The 18,641-nt window shown below is 31.6% G+C and overlaps 1 protein-coding gene and 1 long non-coding RNA gene across 18 annotated transcripts; both read right to left on the reverse strand.

Annotated features, from left to right (window-relative positions):
* Positions 1-3,016: 3,016 nt before the first annotated feature.
* On the reverse strand, positions 3,017-10,475 carry LOC107938611 (transcriptional corepressor LEUNIG). Of its 17 annotated transcripts, XM_041085731.1 has the most exons (20): positions 10,318-10,475; positions 9,946-10,071; positions 9,393-9,490; positions 9,176-9,285; positions 8,391-8,412; positions 7,912-8,258; positions 7,751-7,839; positions 7,352-7,430; positions 7,203-7,278; positions 6,971-7,020; positions 6,548-6,856; positions 6,237-6,461; positions 5,715-5,960; positions 5,486-5,630; positions 4,894-5,003; positions 4,657-4,806; positions 4,222-4,377; positions 3,984-4,112; positions 3,406-3,615; positions 3,017-3,320 (listed from the first exon to the last, which is right to left on the reverse strand). In XM_041085731.1, the coding sequence occupies exons 2-20, from the start codon at positions 9,975-9,977 to the stop codon at positions 3,177-3,179; spliced, it is 2,727 nt and encodes a 908-aa protein (XP_040941665.1). In that variant the 5' UTR covers positions 9,978-10,071; positions 10,318-10,475; the 3' UTR covers positions 3,017-3,176. The 17 variants fall into 17 exon arrangements, with proteins under 17 accessions (XP_040941665.1, XP_016727328.1, XP_040941658.1 ...); XM_016871839.2 differs by having other exon boundaries at positions 5,486-5,603; positions 5,715-5,945; positions 7,912-8,412; XM_041085724.1 differs by having other exon boundaries at positions 3,406-3,612; positions 5,715-5,945; positions 7,912-8,412.
* Positions 10,476-17,584: 7,109 nt separating this feature from the next.
* On the reverse strand, positions 17,585-18,438 carry LOC107938608 (uncharacterized). The gene is made up of 2 exons (XR_001694941.2): positions 18,221-18,438; positions 17,585-18,131 (listed from the first exon to the last, which is right to left on the reverse strand). It is a non-coding gene; the product is annotated as an uncharacterized lncRNA (long non-coding RNA).
* Between the last annotated feature and the right edge of the window lie 203 nt (positions 18,439-18,641).

Raw genomic sequence — 18,641 nt, forward strand, 5'->3', positions numbered from 1 at the left:
CGAAAAGAACAATATCAGTTCTTGCTTGCATAGCCTTCCGTGTAAATTCACCCTTGACTCGATGAACAACAATTAATTTATGCAAATTGATTTCAATGGAGATAGGTCCATGTATCGTGATATATATATATATATATAACAAACAAAAGTTTGAGCCTCCAATTTTGATTAAACAAGCGTATGAAATTTGTTACCACATTCATTGAAATTAATACCGGCATTTGTCAAAACATGTGTGCACTGTGGTGACTTTTTGGCTGTGTCAAAGATTTATGGCAACTTTTACTTTTACTTTTCCATTCTCTTTATATTCTTAAATTCCATTAAATATATATTTTATAGTAAGTGCAACTTTATATTTTCGTGCGATAAGATTGGAAAATTTCTAGATTGTTTGAGATTGTGTGATGAGTTTCCCCTAACGCTGAACCGATATGAGCAAAATTGTGTAACGAAACTAGAAAATTGTCTGGTTTGAAAAGAGACTGAAGAAGTCGGCTGAGGGAGAAAAAGAGTGGATGAAAGAAAAAAAAAACAGTGAATAAAATAAAAATAACTAAATATACCACATGTGACATTTCATATTCTGCTTGGTTACGAAATTTTTTTGATTGGAGCAAGTAATTGGACCAAAAGTGGTAACGAAATCAAAGTTTAGGTACCACTTTTTATCAGTCCTATAGTTTAAGGGCTAATTTTTCATTTAAGCCTTCTTTATTTAGTTAAATTTGACCTCAACATTTTAAAAAGAGTCAGAATTTGACCATTAACCTATCAAAAAAAGTTAAATCGTTATTTTTTTAACCGAAATATTAACTAAAATGTTAAATTTTTAAACATAGCAGCTCACATGACAATCCACATATACTTCATGCTAATTTTTAAATTTTTATATTATTTTTTTGAATTTTTATTTTATTTTTTAAACATTTTTATAATTATTAATTTATTGTTGGCGTGGCATATAAAATAAATAGTATCATTTCAGCATGAAGCATACGTGAAGTGCCACTTAAGCACCCTGACAACATCATTAAAAAATCGATGTTTTAATCAACATTTCTATTAAAAAAACGATTTGACTACTTTTTGAAATGTCAAATTTAGCTCAAAAAAAAAGAATTAAGAGTCAAATTGGCAAAAGATATAAACATTGAGAGCTAATTTATCATTATACCTTTAATATATGATGTATCATATAATAATAAACAAAACAAACTTATTTTCGTCACCCCAATTCTTTTTGTTAATTTGATTATCCAAAAAAAATTGATAAAATTAGTCACTCTATCATTAAATTGTAACGGAAGCTTAACGGTGCATTTGTTCGAAAAAATTTGATGTGACTAAAATATGAACAACCCCTATATAGAGTGATTGACGGGTTGTTCATCTTAATTTTAGAGTGACTAATGTCGAAATGCACCATTAATCAAGGGCAGAGCCAGGGGCTGGCAAGGGCTTCGACCCCCCTTAAAATGAAAAATTTTCTTTTTATCCCATATATCATTTATAAAATTTTAAATTAGTAATGATAAAATTTCACTCTGACCCCAAAATAATAAAAATTGGATTTAATCATTTAAAAATTATAGATATATAAACTATTAAAATAGTGAAATTACATATTATTATCGTAAAAATATATAATTTAATTCGGCAGAGAACAAATTTTACTTCACCCTTGTCGTTAATTTCTGTTACTATTTAATAGTATAAAGATGAATTTCATCAATTTTTATTTTGGAGGATGAAATTAAGGTGAATAACGAGTACCGTAACCTTTACTTGAAAAATGAGATAAAGAAACAAAGTTTTGACTAAGTGTATGGCAGTCTCTCTGACTCGATCAATTGAATGAGAATTTTCTTTATCTATTAATTTCCAACAAAACAAAAAAGAAGATTGACTGATTGAGCATTAAAAATAATTCAAAATTACAATTGTCTTCACAATTGAATTTTTTGTTGAAAATTTTGTCACTACCAATTTTTCTGCTTACGCTGTTCATCTTTTTTTTTCAAAATGGGTAAGTAAAAGAGGAGAATTTTGGGAGAATAGCATTGTGACTAAGAAAAATTGTTTAAGAGAGGGAAGACTAATTTGAGTATGAAGTTGCCTTTGAGTTGGTGTAGAAAATGTTAGTTTTAGATTTTTTTTTTTATAATACATAAAATTATTCATAGTCCCTCCACAACTTATAAATAGAAAGATAATACGTTTTAATGTATTTAAACCCATTGCTTTATTTTTTTACAATGACCAATTTTTAATAACAAAAATGAATAGAATTGTTAATAAGACCAGATTACTCTTTGACTAACATCCAAAGATTAACTTATTCTTCTTCTTTTTTAAGTAAAAGGAATGAAATACAATTTGACTCTTAATATAAAAACCTCCATGACATTTTTACTCGATATCAAAAATGATATAATAACAACTTTAGCTCTCAATATTTATAAATTATATCAATTTAATCTTGATTCTAAAATAATTTAATTCTCTACTTTACACATTGTGTGATTTATATTTTATTTTTTTATTTTTTTGCAACATTGAGAATTGTTTCTAAAATATTGAAAAAAGATAAAAATTAATATCTTGAATTTTTTGGTATTTTTAATTTATTTATTTATTTGTGTATTCTCAGTCAAATTTAACGAATAAATTTGGATTTTAACTTGAAAATGTCACAATAATAAAACTACATTTTTCGACCCCAGAAAAGATTTCGGACTTATTAAAAAGCCTGTAATTATAAGATTGTCTTCCTTCTTCTTCCATTTCAATGATTCAAATCAGTGTATTTTATTGCTACTAATTAGCTCTCAAATTCGAACATGCATACATGCATTGATTTCATTAACAAAAATTCCGCAAAAACTATCAAAGATGTTACCATCCATGGCTTCAAATCTTCAACCTCAAGGAATATGCACCTTATCCAATCCATGAACAGTCATCTCCGACTTCGAAAAAAAAACAAAAACAAAACAGAAGTACCAACAAAACATCAAAAACACAAGGTGAATGAACAGCAAGAATGTCCGAGTTAAAGATACAAGGGTTACATAAACATGCATGCAACAACAGCAGGGTTAGTTTCTACTAGGGTTACACAGGGAGCCAAGACACATCGAGCAACCACAACAGCCACAAGCTAAGCGATCAAATCACTTCCACAGTTTAACGAACTTGTCATGACTTGCGGAAGAAACCAACCTTGTCACTGGTGATACAGCCAATGCAGCAATGAGTCCTTCATGAGCCGACAATGTCATGGTCTTATTCTCCGACATATTCCATAGCTCCAAAGACTGAATCCAACATGGAAAGGGAGCATGTCATTGACAAGGTAGTATATATAACAGCAAATACAAGACTAAAAGTAAAGTTACTTGCCTGGTAACAGCCAATAACGAGCAGTGATTGAAACGAAGGATGGAAAACACAAGAGTGGAACTTGTTGCCATTACAGCTCAATTCGTGAACACATTCCCCTTCACTGCCTGACGCAAAGGACCAAACTCGAACAGAGTCCTCACTAACGGATGCTAGAAGCTCACCTGAAGGGTCCCAGCATACAGAATGGATCAGTTTAGTATGTCCCTGCTATTACAAATCAGAAGACAAAACCGAAGTCAGTCATGTTACAATGGAGGAAAATGCTTAAAATACGTATAAATGACATCACTATTGTTGGATCCTTTCACTCAACTAATCAAGTCACCAGAAAACAAACATCGGTTCGGCTAGCCTTATTTGGTTATCTTAATAAGAAGTTTTCAAATTACGCCAGTCTAGTCGTAATATAATAAAACCTGAATTAAAACCAAACCAAACACTACAGTTCGGATAACCATGGCTATAATTGGCCAGTCCAAAAATATTTTTGTAGTAACCATTGGAATGCACGTTTGAGTCAGCTAGTTCCTTAGGATTTCTTTTATACAGTTTATAACCCATGTAGACTAATTCACCTGTAAAGAGTGCCGGCAAGTTTGAGTCTCGGTGTCCAGTATAGATACAACATTCTCAGCAGCTGCAGCAAGATATTTTCCGAGGCGAGGTTGAAATCTCAATTGGGCTGTACCAGGGGCCGTACCACCCTGATCCACACAAAGGAAACAATCTCAATAGCTGTGCATCAACCTCAAAGAGAGATGCCTGAGTTCGATATAGATTTGCATTGCAAGGAAATCCGAAGCAAGATCATACCTTGAAAGCTCTTGCACAGCTCCCGTTGTTGATACTCCAGTATCGTATTTCACCATCACCATCACAAGAGCAGATAAGGTCATCCTTAGTTGGATGGAAGTCAAGTGACATAACGTTACCAGAATGGCCCCCAAATGTACGAAGCGAATAACCAGGCTGCAGAAAATTTGAAAGAACAGATCCATCAAACAGTATAGAAAGACTTAAAAAGCAAGCATGACAAAGAAAAATGCAGAAACCAAACCAGTACCCTTTCGATCACTGTTTTGGGACATGGCATGCGTCATCGATATGAAAATGCTAATATGGTACATGCATAATGATTCAGCAAAATGCCTAATTGTATTTTGATGACAATAGCATATGTCAATGCAGATTAAATGGAAATGGCATGAAAATAACCAGGACTAAAATTGAAAGGAAATGTCCACTAACACTGTCAGCTTCCCAGACTCTGACAGTTTTGTCAAATGAAGATGTTGCAAGGCGTGACATGCTTGGGCTGAAACGAACATCAGTAATTAAACATGAATGTTCTTCAAGCGTAGACTTCAGCTTCAAAGTGTCCGTGTACCATAATACAGCCTGCGTTGCAAAAAAAATGCAAATGATTGCACTAGTATCTAAAATTTCAAAAGAATGAAAATTTTCTGTTCCCCTCTTATAACTCACCTTTTTATCATGGCCACCAGTAGCTAGTAACTTTCCGTCTGACGAGAAATGGCAGCAAGTAACTTTGCTACTGCTTGCTCGAACAGAATTTACTTCCATAAATGTGAAACCTGAAGTCAAATGCAAATTTGGTACACTGTAAAACTAGTCCATTTCCGATATAAAAGCATCAAATGTAATCCATTTACATTATGTAGTTACATAACAATTGAATATGACATGCGTACAGGATAGATGATCGCGCCCTTACAATTGCACAATTTCTTGGGCCAATTTCAATTGGCATTTTGATATATAAACAATGAAGCAAGGTCATGAATTAGTAGCAATAAGCAACATCTAAAATAATAATAATTTAGAGAGGATAACACCAAAATGTACAAAAGTTTAATGAGATATACGGACGTATCATTTGCCATAACCGTTTGACAAAGGAATTAGCACATTATCATATCGTATCCAAGAATAACTGGGGATGTGAAAAAAGCCAATAGAGTGAAACTACAATGTTTGAAAAAATACGCTACAATAGATTCCCGACAACAATAGACTTTATCATATCATAACAACCATACAAGTAATATTTATACACCTTTAGTTACATCCATACATCGGCCAACGGCATCTCTAGGATCCGTATCATCATGGGATAAAAAAGACTCGACGTTATCATCAAGAGATCCATCCTCCACAAATCGATCCATTTCAGCCTGCAATTCAAGATCTTTATCATCCCACTGCCAAAATGGAATTCCCATGAGAATTTATGCAAGGAATTTTTAATTCCTCCACAAACATGGGAAAATAACTAATAGACTCACCAATTGATTTGAAGGTGATGCAAGTGTACCAGCACCCTCAGCACCAAACATCATCAAAGGCTTGGAAGAACTGCCACTATGAGGCATTGCAGGCATTGAAATCACATCTCCAGGAGTGTGTGTTGATGGTGTTGAAGGTGCAGAACTAGGCGAAGGTCCAGCTGTGTTTGCTGTCCCTGAGCTATTGGCAGGGCCTGAAGAAGACACTGGCTGTTTTCTCTTTCTTCCATTCTGGTTTTTTGAAACCTTAAAATGAATTTAAGGAAATCATGTTAGAAACCTAATCATATATGTTATAAAGCTAAGAATCAGAACTAAATAACTTTACATAACAATTCGCATACATGTGGCCGCAAAATAGCCTATAATTACAACCAAAATCACTTGACCAGGAAAAAAAATAAGTTTTCAAGCTAAACACCATAGCACCATGTGCAAAGGGTGTCACAAGGAAGCAGATACAACCCTCAACCAGGAATGATATTGGCAAGTTGAATTACATATAACCAGAAAAGGGCAGACCTGATCATTCCCTCGAAATGAGTTTGACATACTCCCATCCACAGTGACACTTCCACCTCCACCAACTTTATCTTGTTGGTGTAAACTCGGATTAGAACTCTGTGACTGTTGATTCGAAAGTGCATGCTGCTGAAGCTGTTGTTGCTGTGAGTTACTGTTCTGTTGCTGTTGCTGTTGCAGTTGCTGCTGCTGCTGTTGCTGCTGATGCAACTGAGCTAATTTTAACTACAAAGCAAATGAAATATATAAGAAACAGAAAGATACCAAGGAATAAAGCGAGGTAAAAGCACACTTCATAGGAACAGTAATACCTTCATTAGAATATCTGTATCTCCCCGAGGCATGAGAGGACTGCCAGCCTGCAAAGATGATACATTTGGAACCACATCACCAACAGAATTAGAAAGGCCATCCTTTCCGAGGCCCATGGTCCGATTATTATTCAATAGCATTCTCAATCTTCTATTATCATCACTGCCAGATGGTGATGTCAGATTCTGCTGAGCAAGCATGAGTTGCTGGTGCTGTGGTGTCAACATCTGAAGTTGATGAAAGGGCTGAGGAGCTTGCATAAAAGACTTTTGCGGCTGAAGGATCCCACCGCGCAGTTGGTCCAGTCCCTAAAAACAGATAAAATGAAAACCATTCAAAGGAAACATAAGATGAAAAATAAAATTTACAGTTCACTAATACATGTATGAATAAAAACATTCCAATGAAAAGATAAAACTTACTGTTAATGGCCATCCTTTCAAAGTTAAATTATTACCACCTTGATTTGACCCTGAGAAACATGAAATCACATTATTTAGATTCCAAATATACAAGTAATATGAACTTAGATTCCAAATAAATAAGTAAAATGACCCAAGTCAATCACAAGGACAAGCACGTACTATCATTAGTGGGCCATTTTCAAAGGAAAGATGCAATTTAAACAGAAAAACCTGTTAAAGAGAAACTTACCTGGAATTCCCATTAAAGATCCATCGGGACCAGCAGCTCTAGGATTCAATACTGGATTCATCTCACTCTTTATATCCTGCTTCCATATAAAATTTCAGAACATGACAAAGGGAAGAAACATGAAAGAGATCCATTTAAGGTGACCCTACCGGTGTTGTTCCTGGCAATTGCTGACTCCGAGCTTGAACTTGCGGAGACATACCACCAGTTGTACCATGCAATACTTGCCTAAAATATACATGAATCCAAATAAGTTTATCACTGAAGACAACTTAGTCTAGGATGCTTGAATAAACCCTAAATGCATGAGACAATTTTAGATGAAAAAGGAGGCTTCAATGGCATCCAGTGGCTCAAGTTCATGTTAGAGCAGATAGACCACAAGACACAAGGGAATTACTGTAAAAATTTTGTTGTAAACCTTCTGCAGCATTTAACCGAATTATCTTACTTAACACTGCTGAAAATTTTGTTTAGGTTTCACTTCAGAAAACATTTGCATTCAAAGACTCTTCTTTGTGTAATAAAAGGAAAGTAAAATAAATCACCCGGAAGGTGGACCAGTTGCAGCTGCAGGCTTCAATATCGAGGCATGATTTGGATCCAAGAGCTGGCCGGCATTGTCACCGTACCTTTGCTGTAAGGAACTCCTAAAATGATCAACTAAAAGAAGAAAACATTTCTAAGAAATCAAAAATGATCAACCAACCTTCATAGCTGCATCATCCAAAGAATCCCTTTGATGTGGCAATTTTAGTCTTTCCTCATACATCTTAGTCGCCATGGCATTAGCAGTTCCAGCAGGCTGACGTATGAGAGTGTCGTTTCCAACAAGTCCATTTGTATTGCCATTTAGGAGCTGAGACCCGTCCCTTCGTTGCTGAGGCTGTTGTGCCTGCTGGGACTGCTGTGGTGGCTGCTGCTGCTGTTGCTGTTGCTGTTGTTGCTGCTGTTGTTGCTGCTGTTGCTGCTGTTGTTGCTGTTGCTGTTGCTGTTGCTGTTGTTGTTGCTGTTGCTGCTGCTGCTGTTGCTGTTGCTGTTGCTGTTGTTGCTGCTGTTGTTGCTGCTGTTGTTGCTGTTGTTGGGCATGCCTCTGCAATAAAAGCTGTTGCATCTGCAGTTGTTGCTGCTGCTGTTGCTGTTGATGTTGATGTTGAGGCTGCTGCTGCTGTTGCTGTTGTTGCTGCTCCCGTGCTTTAATCAATTGAGTCTGCAACATCAATGCACCATATACATCACATATGTTAAGAAGAAATCATTTGGAAGACAAGAAAATTTCGTAATCTACTTTATAATAAACATTCTCAACAGAATACAACAGGGAACACTTCTCCTGACCTCGATTGCTTCCTTTCTTTCAATAATAAAAATACCCTTAGTTAGCCAGTTGCCCAGTTCCCAGTAAAAGTACCATGGAGGCCCTTGTACTAGGAGTCAGATTGCATTTTGCCCCCTCTACTAAAAAAATGGGTAAATTAATCCCTGTATGATAGATCAAAGAGCAAACTAATCCATTTGTTAAAAATTCCATCTTTTTTTACTGTTAAAAACTAGTCCTTGTACGCCAGCATAAGGTACACGTGACACACCATGTGTAACTATCTAGTTATTTTGCCAGCCATACCAATTTTTAACAATAGAAATGGATGAAATTTTTAACATAAATGACCAGTTTTTCTTTGATCAAACATACAAGGACTAATTTGCCCATTTTTTGAGTTAAGGGGGCAAAATGCAATCTGAATCCTAGTATGGGGGCCTCAATGGTACTTTTACTACCAGTTCCCATAAAGCATTTTGATACAAGCTCATCATGCAATATGCTTTCAGGAGTGGAGTCCAATTTCCAAGTACAGAAAACAATCCGCAACAAATTAAACAAAAAATAAAATGTTGATGGTAGGTTATCCATAGCAAGTACAAACTCGAAACAAATTAACAGTTCAAAATAGAAAAAAAAAATCAAAACCAACCTCAATATAAGATGCAGCAACCTCTGAATGCTTCTCATTAGTCCTGGCAATGAATATATCCCAAAAAACAGACCACCATTCAAAGAGAAAACCTCCAGGTGCATCGATAGCTGGATACCAAGTTCAGCTCCAGCATCAATGAAAGTACTAAACAATCTAATATAAAAGAGCAGATCTTCGGCTTTAACATAATTCCCGAACCCGTTTAGTTGCTTACCTACAGGATCCGATGATACTTTCCCTTCAGCTTGAAAAGCCTGAGCTGAAGCCTTTAAATCCCTCTTTACTAAATAATCATGGATATATACATCTAACCTGTTGTTGACAAAATACATGGCCATACAGTATGCTTATAAGAGCAAAATCAGAACTTACAAGCATAACTAAAAACTCCATAAGCAAATAAAATTATAAGCTTTATACAACGAATATCTGATAAACAACAAAACCCTAAATCAAATTTATCGTTTTACATAAAAATAATAATGCAAAACAGAAGAACAGTAACTTGAAGTTCCACAACAAACAAAACCCTAAAAAAACCAAGCTTTCAAAGAACTTAAATTGAAATCTTTAAAGACATCAAAATGAACAAACAAAAACCCAGAAAAAGCTTACATACCCAGAACTCAAATAAAACCAAAAAAGAAAGGGAAAACATCAAAAACCACATTAAAAAGCTAAAAAAATTGTAATAAATATAATAATAAAGATTTAAAACCCAAAACAAAGTTAACTTTAACAAGAAGGGAAAAAAAAAAAAGACTTACATTTTATCAGCTTCCCAGTTGGTTTGAGACATCTTGTTGAATCCAACAACAGACCAAAAACACTAAAGAACAGCTCCAGATTCCTAGGTAACTTGTCTGAAACAGCTTCACTTCAAGTTTCTAAAGCTACCCAGAAAAATAAAAATATTAACTCATTGTAACATTGTTCTTTAAAAATTAAAAATAAAAACTTCTAAAAACCCAAAGAAGAAAAACTTATTACAGTAATAGAAAGAGAAGAATCTATGTAGAGAATAATAGAAGATAAACAGACAGAACCTCTCTAATTTTAGCAATATCAAAAATTATATATATTTATGGATTTTTTTAATAAAAAAAGAAAATAAAAAGAATAAAGAAAGGGAAAGATACCTGCAATCCCAAAAACGTTTATTAATTTTTGAGAGCTTTTTTTTTCTTTTTCTTTTTTTGGTTTTTTTATTTTTTTTGGTGTGTGAATTTATTTTCTTTCTTTTTTGTAGCTTTGGGTGGATTTGGGGTTGCTGTTGCAGATATCATAATGCCTTGTTCCTTGAATTTACACGAAAAGCCCTTTCAATTTATTTAATTTTCAAAATGAGACTGATTTCGTGGCAGTACTTCAATACAAATGACCAATATAACCTTAATGATTTACCTTAATTTTTATTCCAGAAAGTTGTGAGTTAGATGAGGTTAGTATGGATTAATTAGTAAATTGAGTAGAAAAATACAATTCTATTGCTTTTTCTATTGTGGGGCTACATTTCTTTAATATTTTTGAATAAACCCCAAATGTTTTATTTTTTATGGTTTTCATCTATTATTTTTGTTTCAAGTTTCAGCTGTGCCCATGATTTGGAGTATTAAAGGTGAGTTTGGATAAACGGTAAAGTGAGTATAACTTATTTTTTGTCTCACGCAACTATCTAATCTATTTTGGTGAGCAGCCTAAACTTTTTTATTAAAAAATTATTATAATTAATTTTCCTTTTTTGGTGAATTTTAGATTCCAACTTGCCAGAATAGTTCTAAACTAATGTCCTTTAGAATTAGCTTAAAATATTACAAAATTCTTCCACTATATTTAAACTTTAAAAATAAAATATAACTAATAGCTGACAGTCTAATTATTAAAAATTAAAATAACTATTGAAATTTTGAAACAAATTTTGCTTTTACTAAATATTTTTAAAAGATATTTTTTTTTACTTTTTTTCATTATAAATTCGAATATTGGACCCTATGAATATGTTAATTCAGCCTATATATGACCCAAGTGAGGGGAAATTTATTTCAGGGGTCTTTTCACGTCATTGTCTATAGTACCCTCAATTAATTCCATCCTACTTATGACTCGTGTCATTAAAATAAAAATATAAACTATAAATAAATCATTATAAATTAATACACAAATGTTACGTTTTTAGAATAATCTCAATAAAAATGAAGAGAAATAGACAAACTAACAATAAGTGCAATATTAGAATAATTAAAAATTAAGTATCAAATCGTTGAAATTTATATCCTAACTCAACCATCCAACCTGACAATAAACACTGATCAGCCAAAAGACAACTGCTAAAAGCTCAAAAAGACCCATTGTTTCAATGATTTACAAAATGTCAAGTTTTAGATGACTTATCTTTGTCATCATTTGAAATCTATTACTATCACTATGATTTATCACGATAAGACTCTTTGAGAACAGTTCCTAATAGATCCGGTGATGCCCTTACATTGTCAAATCTCATATTTACGACAGAACATAACTAGATTACGATAATATAGGATGAGATTAAAAAACAAAGTAAAAACCTCGAAAAAAATGTTGAAACAATCATGACCAGTAACTAGCCTAAAGGCTGACACCACCGTCAACAAATTAGAGATTTAAGTTAAAAAGGTTGAAAATCTAGAATCTTTTCTATAAAATGAATAGCAAAAGTTAATTAATGGACAATAAAATTTCATTATATTTTCTTAAAGGTTATTATTCAAGTTTTAATATGAATTGAACTCAAACTATAAATCAATTGATTAAAGTGTTCTGAGCTCATCTACGTCTAATACCAAGGTTCAAATCATAAGTTTGTCTACGTGGTAGTGTAGTGTGTAGATGTGTGAATTTGAACTTATATTGTATCAAAAAATTTTAATATAGTTAGATATTAAAAAGAAGCTAAATGCTTAAATTAGTGTAAAATCTTTTTAGGATTGTTAACATAAGGGTAAAATATTTTAGGAGTTCTTTCAAGCATGTCACCCTAAGCTATTAGTACAAAATTAGGTGAGTGCTAACATGTTTAAAATTAAACACAGGGTAGTTATGTCAGATATTACTTAAAAAAGAAAAAAAAACATAGTTTAAAACATAATATACAACAATTAAAAAGCCTTTGTTCGACCACATTAAAAAAGGGTCTGCCACTTATTTGATAATTTTGAAAGATTAGACCTTTATTTGAGTAAATTTAAAAAAGTTTAGTCATTAATTGATAATTTTGAAAGATTTGACCCTTATTTTAGCATTTTTTTAAATGTTTAACCCACCTATTTTAGCACATTTGGAAGATATTAGTCCTTATTTGAATATTTTAAAAAAATTTGACTATTATGTGAGTTAGATTTGACCTCAATTTGAACATTTAGCAACAAAAAAAAAACACGTCAACTATGTTGAAGCAAAATTTAAAAACTATCCAAACCCGAAAATATATAAACAAGTAATACAAAATGGCTTTATCCCATTGTTAAACACGAAACAACTTCAAAACCCAAAATGACTCAAATTCAAATTTGGTAAAAATTCGAAACCGTCCAAACTCTAAGTAATTACCTAAAATAATCCAAAAATATTAAAACTTGAATCAATTGTACCTAATTTAACCCATCCAACTGGGGCTGGCAGGGCAATGGGAATTTAGCATTATTTAACCTATAAAATTTATAAAATTAAATGGTTAAATTACATTTTCTCTTAAAAATGACAAAATTTTAATTTAACTTTTTAAAAAATTTAAAAAATTATATATAAACGAATACAATGATGAATTTATATTTCAACTATTATAAAAGTAGTTAACTTAATTCCGATCTCAAAAAAATTTCTTATTAGATTTACATGTCTAATTCTATCATCCATCTCCACCAGCAAGCTATCTAATTCTAAGGCAAAATAGCAAAATTGGGAATGTTACAAATAAACTACAAAACTCTAGATGATTTCTACTTTTTGTTTTTATACAATGCTTAAAATTAAGCATAGCCTCCCGATTTAAAAATAAGAGTATAATGCGCTTTAATGCACTTAAATTCATATACTTTTGTATTAACAACAATATCTATACCAATCGAACTAAGATGCAATCAACAATAAAAATAATTATTTTTATATATACATAAATAATAATTCCTACATAACCAAACTGGGCCAAATAAGATAAATTTTCCTGCAGGCCCAATCCAATATGGGTTGAATTGGATAGGTAACTTCTCTACTGTTGTAGGTGTAAATGTTTAGATGTTTAAATTTTAATTTTTTAATGAATTTTATACATTGATGAATGTATTAATTATAGCTTCCTTTTACCTATGTTTCCAATCTATTAGATGTTTTTATGATTGTTCTTTCTAATTGTAAAAATGATTTTGGTATTTTAATAAAAATAAAGTGTTGTTTGATATTTTTTAATTTTAATTTTAAAAGCTTTAAATGATAATTTTATGATATATAATATTTTGGTTTACTATGATAACATAAATGGGTAATAGATTTTTCCCATTAATTTAATTGAAAAAATCAAATACATTAATAAAAAAATGGAAAATTTTCAAAACTATACATGAATTTTGGTGTAATGTGTAATTTTATATATGAAAGCTTTTACTTGATTCAATTCTTATAAATTATTGACACAATTATTGACATGGCATCATTTTATGTTTATATATTGTATACACAAATAATTATATTTATTCAATATAAAAACAATTTAATGTATTTAATTATTTCTTTAAAATGAGTATAATTGAATCAACATTAAAGTTTCATGTATATATTTGAACCACAATCAAAGTTTAATGTGTATAATTGCACCAAATCAAAGTTCATGTATCATTTTGAGATTTGTCCCAATAAAAAAAATCACTAAAACTTTTTCATTAATTTATCAAATAGAACCCAAGTTTTGGGTCATTGAAGATTTTAAATTTGTAATAAAACTAGAAAATGTGTCAACCGAAAAGAATTGATCAGAATCGAAAATCAATTAACTTGATAAAAACTTGAAAAAAATCATATTATTCAACCCAATTTAAGTCAAGGCTTTTCTCCATCGATGTTATTAAGATTTCCTTTTATCTAAATGTAATAATTTCATCGTATTTGATAAATTATTAAAATGGTTAAAACGATTATTCATCGAAATATACAAATGTCAATTATTATCTCCATGTTAGAATGTCAATGATGAGTTTGCATGTAAAGCAAATGGTTAAGCACATATTGACTCACTAGTTAGTTAATATTTAATTAATATTAAATTGCTTTACAACGAGTAATGGTAGAGCTAGTATGTTGAGCCTAAAAGTAGAGGTGGAGGATGGACTTTGTGCCGGGGCTCAGAGTGGAACATTATTGTTAAAGAGAGTTCTCACTTATTAATTGACAATCAAATCGTTGATGATTTTATGCATATTCCTTGGCATTTCTCGTTTGTGTACGAAAATGCCTATAAAGAAGGATGGAAGGAAGTGAGGGAATGGATAACCTAGAAGCTAAGGATAAGCACAATTGGTGTTGTATTGGAGACTTTAATGCCATATGCTCCGAATAGGAGAAATATGGAGATAGATCAGAAGACTGAAGACAAATTGAATTCGTCAATGCTTTCATCAACAATTTATGTCTTATCCAGACATAAATAGAAAGGGCGAAGTTTTCTGTGTAGAAGACCATAATGTCAAAACTGAGGATGGTAGTCTTATGCACTATTGAGTGGAGCAAAAGCTTTCAAAATGCTCATTGAATTTACAAGGTGGCATTGGCCTCGGACCACTGCCATATTATCTTATCCCTTGATATGAAAATGATTGGAGGCAAAAAGAAATCAAATTTGAGTCAAAATGGCTTGTGAACAATGAAAGTGACCCAGTGGTCCAAGAGGCATAGAATTCAACAAACGATAGCACTACGTTGAACAACTTATCAGGGCATTTCAAGACCACCAATTGCTTATCAGGCAAAGAGGAGATGAAATCTATTAAGCATGTCCTTTTCTTCTGCCCTTTCGCATGAGCTACATAGTGTGCATCGTGCTTTAGCTATTTCCCTCGGGATGTGGGATTTTTAAGCCCCAAAAAATGGTGGGATAGCATCACTACATCTTTCTCATCTTTCGGTTCCTTTTGCTCTAAAAATTTAGTCTTAGTTCAACTGGTATGAATCTTAATACAGGAAGACGTGGGTTCGAGTACGCTGAAACACATTATCCTCTTATTTATGAGTTGGTGAAGGGCTATAGGTAGTTTTAAGCATTGTGTCAAAAAAAAGCTGATATGATTAGAACCTATAATAGTGTTGTTCAAAAAAAAAATCTAATTGCTAATCTTTGGTGGCATATTTAGAAAGTTCCCAATAAATTTATTTTTGAAAGAATTTCCATTGAGTCAATTGTAATTGACCACCTCTTCTTATGTTTCCTCGAAAAACAAGAAAGTGATAAATAATGCTTGCTAGAACGAAGTGTAACTGCTATGTGAATTGACACGCCAACATTGCTAAATTGTTAATATTTTTTAGTCAGTATTTCGATTAAACAATTCCCTAATATAAATATATATACATATCAAATGTTGATTCATTATTTTTAGTATTTCTAATTCAAAACCAAATATGAAATTTTGGTTTCATTTTGACTCCTTTAGGAAAGATGGATAAATTAAAAAAATTATATAAATAAGATAAAGATTAGACAGGAATGAAATGAAATAAGAATTCAGCACATAACATTTATGTTAGCTTTTCTATCGTATTTTGCTTCCGCCAACATAAATAAATTCATAACATTGTTTAGATTTAAATAACTTTTTATGATATAATACTTAAAAACTACTCATACTTTCACCCGAATATTTAAATAGGAAAATAAATGCATTTAAGCACACTTAAACCACGTCTTCCTGCACTAACAACAATATCAATGTCAACCGAGTTAAGATGCATAAATAGGCATTTAAATAATTTTTTTAAATTAAAATAAAATTTTTAATTAAACTTTTTTTAAAATTCTTATTGAACTCCAAATTTCTTTATAAACACTAAAAATTAATTCTTGAATCCACTGCTGAACATAAATTCTCAAAAGTCTGACGACCTTAATCTTAGAATTAAACCAAAGCAGCATTAGGACAAATAAATACGGTACAAAATATATTCATTCAAGCTTTGATCCAGACCCAACCTCACAAGTACAATTTTTGAAACAGACATAAGCTACTGTTACATATATGTGTGTATATATTGGGCTATTTCAATATAAATGAAATCAAAATTAAGGTGAGATATTGTAAATGTTAATCTCAAACTAATAAAAACCCCTCTTTTAAAAGTGATATATCATGAATTGATTATACTAAATTTCAAGTTATTTTATTATTTTACTAATGAATACGAAAAGAGAAAAAAAAACGATTTTTTATTTTATTTTCTTTTGTAATATGAGTGCAACAGAACGATTCTTGATCTTTATTTTTTGATACAATGCTCAAAACTACTCATAATCTCTTCTTAACCCTTCAATAAAAGGATAACACATTTCAGCACACTTAAACCCATGTCCACTTGCATTAATAGCAATGCTGATGTCAATTGAACTACAACTCAATTTGCCTATGATTCAAATCTTGAACCTATATATAAAAGTGATTTGTCTGAATTAATTAAGTTTTGAGTAATTAAAATGACTTGTCTAAATACAAAATTCTTTTTGATATTTACCAAACATATCAAATGAAACATTTTTTTTATTTCTATATTTCTAATAAAAATAAGTTATTATAAATACTACACTGAACTCAAATTAATTAGTTAACTGAAATAAATTCAAAGAAAAATTCGTGCATAAATTATATATGCTGTGCTTGAATTTTATCGTTCAAAGTATCGACTTTTTTGTTCATATTCATCTTCTTTAAGTGATAAACACAATTTTCAGTAAAAATGTCATGGACAATCTTGTACTAAGAGTCATTTTGCATTTTGTTCCCAATACTCAAAAAATAGATAAATAAATCTCTATACGTTCAATTAAAGAGCAAACTGACTTATCTTTTAAAAATTTTATTCATTTCTATTACTAAAATCTAATCCCTATCAATCATAATGAGATATATATGATACTTCATATGTAACTGACTGAGTATTCTATCAATTACTCTAATTTTTAACAATAAAAACAAATAAAATTTTTAATAAAAATAACTAATTCACTTTTTAATATAATATACCTTTAATCAACTTTTACCATCCAATAGGTCAACCTTTCCCACCCACCAAAAGTTAGAACCCCAATCACACAAACAACAACAACAAAAATCCATCGTAAATGAATAAGATAAAAAATCATTGCAAATTCATTATAGAAAGAAAAAAAATATAGAATAACTAAATCAACTGACTGTATAATAATAAATGGGGTTGTCACATACTATAACAAATAACAATATAGTACTAATAAGCTACACGTTTTCCCAGAGATTAAAGAAAACGAAAATTACAGTGACAGAGGCTTTAGGACAATGAAACAGTATACGGCATTGAAGTCTGCATTGTTTGTTCCAAAAGACCTCTTACTGCAATAATATTTTCTTGTTTTAAATTAATTTCCCATGAAGTTATGGTTTTTTTTTTTCCATTCATGAACCAAGCAACAGCATAAAAATGAATCCAAAAGCAGAAGCTAATAATAGAAAAAAGAAAATAAATAAAAAACCAAACTACTCGTTGCTTTTTACCAACTTTATGGGACCAAAAACTAAAAAAAGAGATTGAGCCGAACCCGCCAATATCACAGCCGTCGCCACCGCCACCGTCACCGGTTCCTTCTACGGTTACTCCACGCTTTATACGAGCTTCCAAAACCCATCGTTATAGTAGCTGCCATTTTCGTTGCAGATGAATCCACAGCAATCACCATTATTGAACACTGAGAGAGACCAAAATTGTCAAAAAAAGAATAAAGTAACATAAATCTGAAAATGACTTTGGTGTCTACTCTGTGTTCTTTATATTTACCTTGACAAAGCTTACCTTGATGGGTTTGTGGGTTTTATATTTTTTCCCCCTTTTGTCCTTATCTTAGAAAGAAAAAGAAAACATTATTACAATGAAGAACAAGAACAAGAAGAGGAAGTAGAAACTGGAGATATTCTTGTCTTAAAGCACATATTAATGAAAACAAGAAGTAAAAAATATGGGGAAATAAATAAAGGGATTATTGCTTTTTTGGTACAGTACTTTAGGGGGTTTGTTTTGCATTAAGCTGTGGTTTAATATTTTAAACCCCACATTTTTCACATTTTTAGTTTTGGCCCAGATTTGCTAGATTTGCGCGAACAGCCTCTGGCCCTCTTCTTGTTTCTGTGCTTACCCTTCATCTTTTGGGAAAATGCCTTTGTTATCCCCTTTTCCCCGTGTTTGGGGATCACAAAAGGTT

Source organism: Gossypium hirsutum, chromosome A13 (assembly GCF_007990345.1).
Source record: "Gossypium hirsutum isolate 1008001.06 chromosome A13, Gossypium_hirsutum_v2.1, whole genome shotgun sequence".
Classification (NCBI taxonomy): Eukaryota; Viridiplantae; Streptophyta; class Magnoliopsida; order Malvales; family Malvaceae; genus Gossypium; species Gossypium hirsutum.

Excerpts from the sequence above, each read along its gene's own strand:
- LOC107938611 (XM_016871832.2), bottom strand. The coding sequence starts at position 9,977 with ATGTCTCAAACCAACTGGGAAGCTGATAAAAT. Across the intron at positions 7,431-7,750 it reads GCAACTGGTCCACCTTCCGG|GCAAGTATTGCATGGTACAA; the intron begins GTGATTTATTTT and ends TGTATATTTTAG. Across the intron at positions 6,857-6,970 it reads TGAAAGGATGGCCATTAACA|GGACTGGACCAACTGCGCGG; the intron begins GTAAGTTTTATC and ends ATCTGTTTTTAG.